This window comes from Ipomoea triloba, chromosome 5, assembly GCF_003576645.1.
Source record: "Ipomoea triloba cultivar NCNSP0323 chromosome 5, ASM357664v1".
Taxonomy (NCBI): domain Eukaryota; kingdom Viridiplantae; phylum Streptophyta; class Magnoliopsida; order Solanales; family Convolvulaceae; genus Ipomoea; species Ipomoea triloba.
This window is the reverse complement of record NC_044920.1, coordinates 15,984,825-15,997,273: the sequence shown is the minus strand read 5'-3', so window position 1 is coordinate 15,997,273 and position 12,449 is coordinate 15,984,825. Positions and strand designations below refer to the sequence as shown.

The window sequence follows — 12,449 nt, the reverse complement described above, 5'->3', positions numbered from 1 at the left end:
GCACAAAGAGTCAATAGTTGCCTCCACTAAGGCTCGAACCCACTCCCATCATCCATAATATAGGTCACAAATAAATATTTATTTTTAATATATCAAATGTTATTTTTAATGTACAAAAAATGCATTTTGTTTGGTGGTATACCAATTAAATAATGAATCTTCAGTAAATAAAAAATGAACATTATTTTTGCAAAAAAAAAATGAACATTATATTAAATGCATAAATGAACCTTCAATAAAATAAAATTGAACTTTATGCTAGCTAGTGGTTTATCTTACCAAGTGAACCATGGTCCATGGTGTAATGATTGTGCAAACTTCCTATATATGATGATGATGATGGACGACGGTGACGACGAGGACGAGGACGACGGCGGCAACGACGACGACGTGGACGACGGCGGCGACGACGACGTGGACGACGGCGGCAACCACGATAATGGATTTGGCATATTTATTCCAAGTGAAGTAGTCTAACTATACAGATATAATATAAAACTCAACTTTTTGTTTATACGGAGTAATTTTCACAAGTTGCACATATTTGTAAAAATATAATTTGGAATATAAAAGAAATGATATGTTTCATTCATTTTTATATACTCATTTCTTAATTTGGTGGAAATATAATGAGTGCCAACCATTTTTATTGTACCAACTCTTATCTAAATATAAATTATGAAAGTAACGACAAAAAAAAAAAAATACCGAATAAAGAAGGAAAAAGAAAGGTATAGTATAATTAGGCAAGACATTAACATCTAAAGATTCTTTTTTTTTTTTAAGTACATCTAAAGCTATATTTAATATAGAGTCAATGTATTTAGGTGGATGAAATCGAGGAAGAAATCGTTTTATTACACAGATAATAGAGCATCAAAAACAAGAAACATTTTATATTGTTTGTTTTTCAAATCTTTGCTTACATGGCGTTTGGTTGAGAGGAGGGAATTAGGGGAAAGTATTGTAACTCTGTGAAATAGCAATTCAATGAATAAAATAGGAATTGAAATTACACTGTCTGGTATGCAGAAATATGAGTACAGAGAATTGAAAGGTAAGAAACGAAAGAATGACTAGAATGCCATTATGTAGTATTAATTAATAATAACAACAACAACAACAACAATAATAATAATAATAATTTCTTTCAAAAATAATAATAATAATAATAATAATAATAAAGGGTATTAGAGGAGGGGCAAAATTGTCTTTACACTAACACAATTGCCCCTCCTCTCCATTATGAATTGCAATTCCCTCCAACCAAACGGTGTAATTCGATAATTCGGGTCCGTTTGAAAAGCAGTAAAATGACTTCTGGAAAATGAGTCATTTTCCAGAAAACAATTTCATTTCCAGTGTTTGGATGTATTATGGAAAACTGTCTTTATGTGTTCTTGAAAATGGGTAAAATTGTATAATTAAACATTGTAATTATTTTATTTAAAATATAAAAAGTTATAATAAAATAATGTTATTTATTAAAAAATAGAATTTAAAAATTAAAAAAAAAACATACCACAAGTTTCCGACGGTTTCCCTAGGAGGTCCACGGTCATGGTGATATGGCTTGGTTTTGGCCGAGAACATGCGGAACAGTCATTTTTGGCGATTCTGGAAAATGACTTACGGAGATTTTTTCTGTAAGTCATTTTCCGAAAAAATGAACTGATTTTCCTCATTTTCCGTTGACCACATTTTCCGGACGTTGCCAAACACCGAAAACTCGAAAAACATTTTCTGGAAGTCATTTTACAGGTTACCAAACACACCCTTCATTGAATTGCAATTCTTTTACACCCAAATTCATCCCAACCAAACACCCCCTTAATGTCAATGACCTTGTAGTCTAGTGGCACTAAGTGAACATGGAGTCTCGGACCTTATTTTTATTAGACTAGACTAGAAAAAGAAAAGCATAAAGGCAATTAACCTATAGGGAATCCCATCAAATGCAAAGGTTTGATCTTCTCTAAGAAATTTCACTAATGTGTGCGTGTGTTTTAGTAAAAATAAATAATGCTTTTTTTGCCAAAGACTTTGTGGTCTAGTGCATTCGGTGTCTCGATTAACACTCATCCGGTGTCGCGGTTAACACTCCCACATGGATGATGGGATCGAGTCTCAGTGAAGGCGTAGAATTTAAAATTTTAGGAGGGTCATATGTTAGCACGGGCTTCCTATTCGAAAAAATAAAAAAAGATACACGTTTATATTGTTTTTCTAAGTAGTGCATTCTCGTTAATTGAGCTATTTGCTTTTATTAGAAAACAAATCAATAAAAGACAACTTTCCATCCCGGGACAGACTATAGCCACAGAGAGAGAGAGAGATAAGAGTTGTGTAATGGAGTCCAAGTCTGCACCAAACACGATAGGGAAACCTATCAAATGCAAAGGTTTGATCTTTTCACTAAAATACGATCCTGCAACCCTTAATCTTTTCAATTCATACTTTAAGGAATTAAGTTGGGTTTGCTGTGAACTAAACCCGCAGCTGCAGTATGTAGAGGAGCTGGAGAGGCACTTGTCATAGAAGAAATCGAAGTGGCTCCTCCCAAGCCTTGGGAGGTTCGGATTAAGATTGTCTGCTCATCCCTCTGCCATTCTGATCTTACTTTCTGGAAATTTAAGTCTGTGAGTCTAACTGTCTGTACTACTCCCATTAGATTATGAGTAATACATACATACATATACAGATATGATTTTTAAACTTTTTATTTTCATCCTCCTGTTAAGATCCAACGCTTACCACTATGCTAAACACTATAGCTCACAACTAAGAATGACAACTTTATTTCCTTATATACCGCCACTAGAGGCAGGATGTTGAACCTTGACCTTTCACCAGCTTCTGTCCAACAACTCTGATCTCACTAACCACTTACCCATAACCAACCTCTGTCCAATAATTCCCCTTAGTCAGGTCTTTGCCCAAAAATACCCCCTAAACACCAATTACTAGATTTGACCCTTCACCTGCCTCGCTCAATACCTGTATTCTTCAAAATTGCATAATTAACTAACGCCTTCATCCTTCACAAATTAAAGTTTCCTCTAGTGTAGAATACAAGTATATGTATATGTGGCCCGCACGAGTTTAGTGTTACAAAAGGTTGATCTCGAAAATACAAGGATATAATGGAAATTACAATAGAAAATTATCCACGAAGGATAATATTACAGGAAATATTACAACCTACAAAAGGTTGAAAACCTGAACTACGGTTGAGGATGAAATCCGGACGAACTCGGGTGGTTGGAAGCACGAGTCGTGTTGCCACTCTCCTTAAAACCTTATTTACCACCTCCCGGGGTGCTGGAGCGTTGCGGTCTAGGTTTCCCAGGATAAAACGTACTACGATCCAATCGTTTGAGCACACGAACTTGGATCCGGCGAACTAGGAATGTGGGTTCAACGCAGGTGGCTAGAAGGAAATGTGAGCAGAGTTTTGAGGAAGAAAACAGTGTATGCCGTGTGTTCTTGGTGTGTTCCAAACCTGCTGCTCACAACGAATATATAGTGGAGGAAATGGATCATAGCATTAATCATGGCATTGATAATCCATTTTGTAACCTTCTCCCGCTAGTAGAAAATTAATTTTGTCATTAGCACACATTTACACCCACTATCAGTCCATTATTCACAAAATAACTCTGAAAAAATGATTGGAATTAATCAAATTAATTCCGAGTCATTTCTGAACTAATCAAATTAATTCCGAGTCATTTCTGAACGGACACAGTAGGTGAAACGTCGCGTTCGAGAGGTTACTGGAGTCGCAGTGCGAGACATGGTCCAGACTGTTAACCATCGAGACTCGAGACATCGCACGTGCGCGCCAGCCCGGGCCGCGCGACATCGCATTCGAAAGGTCGACTCCGCTGAGCTTCATCGCATTCGAACTATCTCTCACGAGAGGTCAGTTCGTCTTGATGTCTCGAACTTACGTGGACTGAGATGGAAAACTTCGTTCGGAATTTTGGCATAACTTTGCTTGCAAGGCCAGCCACTTTTCTGGATGACATTCGTGCCCGCAAGTGTCAGTGCACACAAGTTCAAGCATTTTCGAATCAAATCCTGCGCGCAAGAGAGAGCCTCTATGCCATACAAGTCAATTAGCCTTAAAAAGGCTCTTGTATTTATAGTGGGTGAAACCCCCTTCCCAAACCAATGTGGGACAAAGACTTTCCTTAAGCTTTTTCCACACAAATTCCATCTCAATGTGTCTACTTTGAGAACCAATTTCTCATTCACCCATTATCCATTTTGAACGTATAATATATTGATCTCTTCGTCTCACTACGAAGAATCCGAATCCACTTTGACCCGATCCAAATCGGATGTGGACCCTAGATATATTTATACCACAAAATGGCCACTTAAATGCCATTTTATTGCTAATTTTCCAACATTTAGTTCACTGGTTCAGTAGGTAGTATTTGTAAGAATAGACTAAGGTTTAAAACTTGACAGCGACAGTGTGCCTATCTGTTGAACTACTAAGTTACCGTGATTTACCTCTTCCCAAGTACTCTATTGGGTCGAGTAGTAGGGATCCTTAGAAGTTGGGGATTCAACCTTTTGGGAGAAGAAGTATATGTATACGTGCATGATCATACTTAGCAATGCAAACTAGTTAAAAAGCTGATCGGATCGATGTATTATATATTTGTAGTGTAATTAAGTTTTGACTTATGATTCATTACTTAGGGACCATCGTCATTATTTCCAAGAATTCTTGGCCATGAAGCAGCTGGGTAAGCAATTAATTAAGTAAAAATTAAATAGTTCTACTTTAAAATCTCATCTTAAAAATTATGTTTGTTTACTAGCTCGATCAGTCTTTTAATTTTTCTTAATTAGGATGGTTGAGAGTGTGGGCGAGAATGTGGATGAAGTGGCAACTGGGGATATGGTAATCCCTGTGTTTAGAAGGAATTGTGGAGAATGCAGGGATTGCAGATTCGGGAAAGGCAATGTTTGTACAAAATTTGCAGTTAGGTATCCTGGTGGAATGCCCAGAGACGGGACAAGCCGGTTCAAGGATAAGGATGGACAAAGCATTCATCATCTTTTGAGTGTGTCCAGCTTCTCTCAGTACACTGTGGTAGATATCACTCATGTTGTTAAGATGAATCCTGATTTCCCCATTGACATGGCTTGCTTGCTCAGTTGTGGTGTTACTACAGGTACTTAATTTATCTTCAACTTTTGTAACATTTTTTGTTGGTTTCATCATTTTTGGTCTCTAGACCTTTTTAAAATAAACTAAACCTATTCTAAAGCATTCTTATAAGAAGAAGAGTGAAGCTGGGGGTAATCCAACAAATATGACTAAGGATACTGGATACAAATTTGTAACTACAAGATTACGAGTAAGAATCACAGTGTACATGCATCTTCAGTATTGGCTGTACGTGGATTTCCCTCGTCATCTAAAAAAAAAAGAAGAAGAAGAGTGAAGCTGGATCATGGATGAATATAAGGGTATTTCAAATGTTTTGAATAAAAGTCAGTGAATTTAATTAAATAGATTAACTAAAAGTATTGAATTGGATTTTCAAAAAAAAAAAAAAAAAGTATTGAATTGGTAATTTAAAACAAAAAATAAAAATACCATTATATTTGGTAAATCAAAATGATATTATCTCTTTAAGAAAAACTATCAATGCAATTTTTTATATATGTAGGTATAGGGGCATCCTGGAAAGTTGCTAAGATTGAAGAAGGCTCTACTGTTGCAATTTTTGGACTTGGTGCTGTGGGGCTTGCGGTAAGGCAATTTTTTATGTGGATTATGGATGTGTTGATCATAAATAAATATATAAAAAAAAGTACATTTTAATATATTAACATTACATTATTTGTGTACTAAATGAACATTATACAAAATAATGTATTTTTAGTACTTAAATAATTTACTTTCTCTATACATAATATATATTTTTAATATACTCAAAGTATATTATTTGTGTACTGAATTTACATTATTTGATAGTATATAAAATAATATACTTTTGATAATAATCAAATAATTTACATTCAAATAATGTACTTTTTATTTTTGGTCCACACAACAACGTGGACAATTTTCTATGCAATAACAACTCTTGTTGGTAATACAAGTTTTTGGATAATTTTATTAATAGTATCTTTTCTTACCATAAAGAAACTTCATTTGACATGATGCATTGGAATTGATAACTTATATAATTGAAACATGTGTTTCATCTCAACTAAATGTTTAAATTGATAGTTGAATTGCACATATATGTTGTTATATTATGTGCTCAATATATATAATTAAGAAGCAGTTCTTGTTATGATATGAGATACATTGATGTGATTTTTTACGAGATAGATATTTTTCCTGACAATAAAATAATACAAATAAAGTTTGATTTTTTTTTAATTTTCTCTTATTGCTACAAAGTAGAGTTGAGTTTTACAAAAAATTGAAAATTTCCCCTAATTCAACGTACATATGATGAATGTGTTTTTACATTCATTTCAATTGCACTTTATATTAATATTACAACACCAAATGAGCATATACAATTCAAATGGAATGAAGATGAAAGATAATCTAAAGAACATACATTGGCCCTGTTTGGTAAATAATTAGCCTATCAGCCAATTTTAGCTTATTTGACCACTATTAGTTGTTTGGTTAATAAGTTTTTTGTAACTCCAAAATGCTAAAATTCAAAAGGCTACTCAAAGCAGCCTTTTCAATTAGCTTTTTGAGAAAAGAAATTATACCAAATAGCTATTAGCTAACAGCCAATTTATCAAACAACTTTCTACAATCATCTAATATTATCAACAAATCATACCTTCTAACCCAAACAGCCAACCCAATCAGCCAACAGCCATTTACCAAACATGGTCATTATTATAATCTAACCCTGTTTGGTTGGATGTAGTTTGGGGGGAATTGCAATTCATTGAATTGCAATTCAGTGAATTGCAATTCAGTGAATTTCCAAACTACAGTGTTTGGTTGGAGGGAATTGCAATTCCGCAGAATTGCAATTCCCTCCAAATGATGAATTGCAATTCATGGGGTGCCCCCCATGAATTGCAATTCGGTGGAGAGGAGGGGCAATTTGTTGGTGTAAAGACAATTTTGCCCCTCCTTCCATACCCTTTGTCTTTTTTTTTTTTAAAAAAAATTTGAAATAATAATAATAATAATAATAATAATAATAATTATTATTATTATTATTATTATTATTATTACTAATACTACTATTACTCCAACATTTACTACAACATAATGGCATTTTAGTCATTATGTCACTTCTTACCTTTCAATTCCCTGTACTCCTATTTCTGCATATTAAACACTGTAATTTCAATTCCTACTTTATTCATTGAATTACAATTCCACCGAGTTACAATTCTTTTCCACCCTAATTCCCTCCTCCCAACCAAACGCCCAGTAAATGAAGACATTACTCACTTAATTTGGTGGATAGGTTGCTGAAGGTGCTAGGCTACGCGGAGCATCCAAAGTTATTGGGGTTGACTTGATTCCGGAAAAGTTTGAACTTGGTGAGTGTAATAATTAATCATTCAAACCCCACATAAAAATATATTAAAATTATTATTATTATTATTGTTATTATTATAACTATTACTATTACTATTACTATTATTATCCTTTGACCATTACATTTTTATCATTTGAGTTCAAAATCAACTTAATTAATTTATCACTGTACTAACTATTAAAAATGTGCCACTTTTAATTTTTCATAAGAATTAAAAGTGGCACATTTTTATTAGTGAGGACCAAATTTCTTATTAGTTTAAACTCGACAATTAAAAGTAAAAAATGTAATAGTTAAGAGCTTAAAAATATTGATTTATTATTATTGTAATTATTGTTGTTGTTGAATGTCACAGGGAAGAAGTTTGGACTTACAGATTTTATCAATCCAACAACTTGTGGAGAAAGTTCAGTAGCTGAGGTCAAGAGTATCTTCCTTAAAAAAAAAAAAAAAAAAACTTATTACATGATATAAAAAATATGGAATAGTTATTAAACCAATACTCTCGTTGAATATTAATTATTTAATTTATCTTAAATAGGTCATACAAAAAATAACCAATGGAGGGGCAGACTATTGCTTCGAGTGCATTGGCTTAGCTTCCTTGATGCAAGACGCTTTCGCCAGCTCTCGTCAGGTATCAAATCTTTCTAATATATTATATTCAGGATAAATACTAGCGTTTCATTCCAATTAAAAAGCTTTAAAATTAGTGAAAATACATATTTATTACGTTATAATTAATAATTAAAAACTAATGAATTTTTTAATTAAAGTTAGACGTATACTACCAAATAATTAATTTATGGAGTTATTATAATTTGTAGGGTGGATATACAATAATACTTGGGGTGGAAATGCATGGAAAGCCGATAAGTATAAACCCTTACGAGCTTTTAGAGGGAAGAACCATCATTGGATGCATGTTTGGAGGAATCAAAGCGAAGGTTGATATTCCCAAACTTGCCCAAAAATATATGCAAAAGGTAAGCTCTTGAATCTACTTATTTTGTGTATTAAATATTAATTCACTAGTAATTTATTGTGAGACCGTCTCACGGATCCTTATTCGTGAGACAGGTCAGGTCGGGTCAAATTAACATGCAGATGGCATACTTATATGCTCAAATGTAATACTAATTAGGAATAAAAAATTTCACTTATAACGAAAAATGTAATACTTTTGAAGAAAAATGTATAGTAATAATTTTGCATTATGATGTAAAATTATTATATTTTCCATCAAAAGTATTACATTTTCCATAATAAGTAATGTTCCCCTTATAAAGAAAAATATAATACTTTTGAGGAAAAAATGTAATACTTTTAAATCGAAATGTAAAAGTATTACATTTATTTTTCCTTAAAAGTATTATATTTACTATAAGTAACAAAAATTTTATTCCTGATTAGTATTACATTTGAGCATATAAGTATGACATTTCTACACTTATAATAAGAGCCAATAATGTTAGACCCTTAACTGAAACTAAAAAAGTGTTGGTGTAATAGTCTGCTATAACATATTGTATTTTGTGTTCTTCTTATTGTGCAGCCTCCAATTAAATTCTTTAGGCAATTTGTTTCTTTATTGCAGTTTTCAAACAAATTGACAATATTCTATAATACAATTCTGTATAGATTCCTAACTTAAAATTGAATTATTGAAGTCTTAATAAGATTCTATAATACAATTTTGTATAGATTCATAACTAAACCATTATTCTACCAAAAACAACAGTATATAAACCCCTCATCTTCTCACTAGTATTCACCCAAAACTAAACCTAACATATTCTGCAACACACCATCTACTTGACATTCTATAGGTATGATTGTCAAAATATTATCATGCTAATTCTACTATTTGTATTTGTACAAATAATGATTACAGTTTTTTTTTTAAACAATGCTGGTATACTCATTAATTAGTATAACTTCAATATCGTTATGTAAATATATCTATTGTATAATCTACACATTTTAGTTACTCCTAACTCCCTAATATATGGTTTTTCAATTTATGTTGTGGCTCCCATTATATTATTTCATAACATGTTTTATGAACATATTTTCCATGACACAATGATATTAGTAATGACAAATGCAGTAAAGTTAGTTGATATTGACACACAAACTGTGAGTTGGAGTTGTACAGTTCATGTCATTAAGAAAAACGAACCCAAAAAACGCTATTGGAACGCCTAAAAAAAGTATATGCTCATCGTACTTGAGGATGAAATAGTAATTAAATAGTAAATTTTTCTCCCTTTATTATTATTATTATTATTATTATTATTATTATTAATTTAGCATTTTTTATGTTTATTAATTTAGCATTTTTTTCTCTGAGTATTTTAACCAATTAAGGAACACTAATTTAAAAATACGTATTGGGCATTGGTTTAATCGTGCAACGCGCGTGTGATGACTAATGTGTGTATAAGTACCACATTTTTACATTGATCGTACCCGTTTCACGGTAAGACGGTCTCACATAAGTTTTTGCCTAATTTATATCATCACCTATATATATATATATATATATATATATATATATATATATACACACAGACACACACACACACACACATATTATCACCTATTAGCACACTCAATCATTACCTTTAATACTTAGGGTGTGTTTGGTTCATGTGTTTATACACTAGGAATGAGAATTAAAATAGTTAGTGTTTGGTTGACAACTTTTTAAAACACAACTATGATATTTAATTTGATTATCCTTTCAATTAAAAGCATATTCCCTAGGCAAAAACTTGTGTGAGACTGTCTCACCATGAGACGAGTCGGGTCGGGTCAAGATGCAAATGTAACACTTATATGCACAAATGTCATACTTATATGCTCAAATGTAATACTAATCACGAATAAAATTTTTGTTACTTATAAGGGTAAATGTAATACTTTTAAGGGAAAATACAATACTTTTACATTTCGATTTAAAAGTAATGCATTTTTCACAAAAGTATTATATTTACCCTTATAAGTGAGAGGCACTTGTCAACATTACTTATTATGAAAAATGTATTACTTTCTCTCTAATAAGTAACAAAAATTGTATTATTGATTAGTGTTATATTTGAGCATATAAGTATGACATTTGCACATATAAGTGTGACATTTGCATGGTGCCTTGACCCAACCCGACCTGTCTCACGAATATGGATCCGTGAGACGGTCTCACACAAGTGTGACCCTATTCCCTAATTAAAAATGAGTATCATTCCATCTTACTTGGTAATATGATTTTTAAGTTTTGATTAGTGTTTTTAGATTTTTGTTTTGATTTTTTTTGTTCATATTGATGGTTTGGATGTCATTATATTAGGACCAATTGCCTTAATTTTTTATTTTTGTATTCTTAAAACTTTTATTCCTATTTTAGGGTCATACATAACCAAACATGTAATCATTCCAATTACACCCTACTACGAAATATGAAAAACATTTTCACCAAATCTTATTTCAATTACCAAGTATTTGATTCCCATTCGAATTTCAATTTCAATTTCAATTCCCTTGTGCGAACAAAAGACACCCTTACTCCCTACATCACTGTGTCTAATTAATCATTTTTTCTTTGTTTTATTATAACATGAATATAGGAGTTGAATTTGGAGGGTTTCAAAACACATGAAGTCAAATTCCAAGATATTAACCAAGCATTTGACTTGCTCGAACAAAAGAAGTCACTGCGTTGCATCATCTGGATGGATGCTTAACTAATTTTAGTTGGATCTTCATAAGCGTATGCCTTTTTATCCACAAAACAGATCGCTCCATTCACATCACATTATTAGAATTGAATAAATTTATTAAGAAAAAAATTTCATTTTTGGTCTTATGACTATTGGGGTCTTGTTAATTGTAGTTCATGAGTTTCAAAATTATCAATTTAATACCGTAACTATACATTTTTTCTGAATTTCAGTCTCTCCGACCAAATTCTCTACTAAAAATAACCGGAAAATTTTAATGAGGAAAATAACGAGAGCAATTTAGTCATTTACTTATTCTCTTCTCTTTCTTTTCCATTTACTTCTTCCTCTCGTTGCTTAGGTAATCCTCCCTTGAAACAGCGGCAGCGCGTCCAGCAGCCGGTAGTACCCAGAACAACGGTGGCGCCGAAAGATACACCGAAAAAGGGGCATCACCCGGTGCTTTACCGAAAAACCGCACAACCTCCGCATACTCGCAGGAAACCCAGAAACAACTGATTCCCAAAAACCTTAACCGAAACAAACCCTTCTTAAATTGATCGAACACACGAAATTCCTAGCAGATTTTCTTATTTTTTCAAAAAAAAAAAAAAAAAGGCCAAGGATCAGCCAAGCACATGGCTAACCTAGACAGAGTAAGGCAAACCTTAATTAGGTATATTGGATATGATGATTCCTCCCTCTGCAATCACAATATGAGTATTTCATTCCCAATGCTAAACTTCTACTTCATCATTTTGGCCTGACGATAAGAATTGGACAACCTATTATGGGTGTTGCTTACGTCTGTGGGCTGTTTCTGAATTGCTAGTTGTTGGGGAAAACATTCAACAATGAAGGCTTTGTGACATCCTATTTGTTTCGTACTTATTTATTTCCCCTAATTTTATGGATTAAAGTCTGAATTCCATGTTCCTTGTCCGCAAGTTTTGATACATGACCACGTTCAAGATCTATATTTCCTTATATTAAGTTGCTTGTGTGGTCTAAACACTAGAGTTTGTTGGAGCCTTGCAGTATAAATGCATTTTGAGGAGAGACGAACCGGTCACACGTACAACTTTTTTCCATTCTCCTTATTTTGTAGCTTTTACAGTCTGAGCACAATATCAAAATTTGTGTTACTTGTCGAAAGCTTGCCGGCCGT

The 12,449-nt window shown here is 32.7% G+C and overlaps 1 protein-coding gene across 3 annotated transcripts; it reads left to right on the top strand.

The window, feature by feature from the left end:
* The first annotated feature begins 2,274 nt into the window (after positions 1–2,274).
* LOC116019087 (alcohol dehydrogenase-like 1) lies at positions 2,275–12,210 on the top strand. Of its 3 annotated transcripts, XM_031259176.1 has the most exons (11): positions 2,275–2,401; positions 2,500–2,639; positions 4,717–4,763; positions 4,870–5,195; positions 5,697–5,779; positions 7,488–7,563; positions 7,918–7,982; positions 8,104–8,199; positions 8,390–8,548; positions 11,189–11,331; positions 11,643–12,210. In XM_031259176.1, exons 1-10 carry the CDS (start codon positions 2,350–2,352, stop codon positions 11,303–11,305), a joined length of 1,161 nt encoding a protein of 386 aa, XP_031115036.1. In that variant the 5' UTR covers positions 2,275–2,349; the 3' UTR covers positions 11,306–11,331; positions 11,643–12,210. The 3 variants fall into 3 exon arrangements, with proteins under 3 accessions (XP_031115036.1, XP_031115037.1, XP_031115035.1); XM_031259177.1 differs by lacking the exon at positions 11,189–11,331; XM_031259175.1 differs by lacking the exon at positions 11,643–12,210 and having other exon boundaries at positions 11,189–11,427.
* Positions 12,211–12,449: the final 239 nt, after the last annotated feature.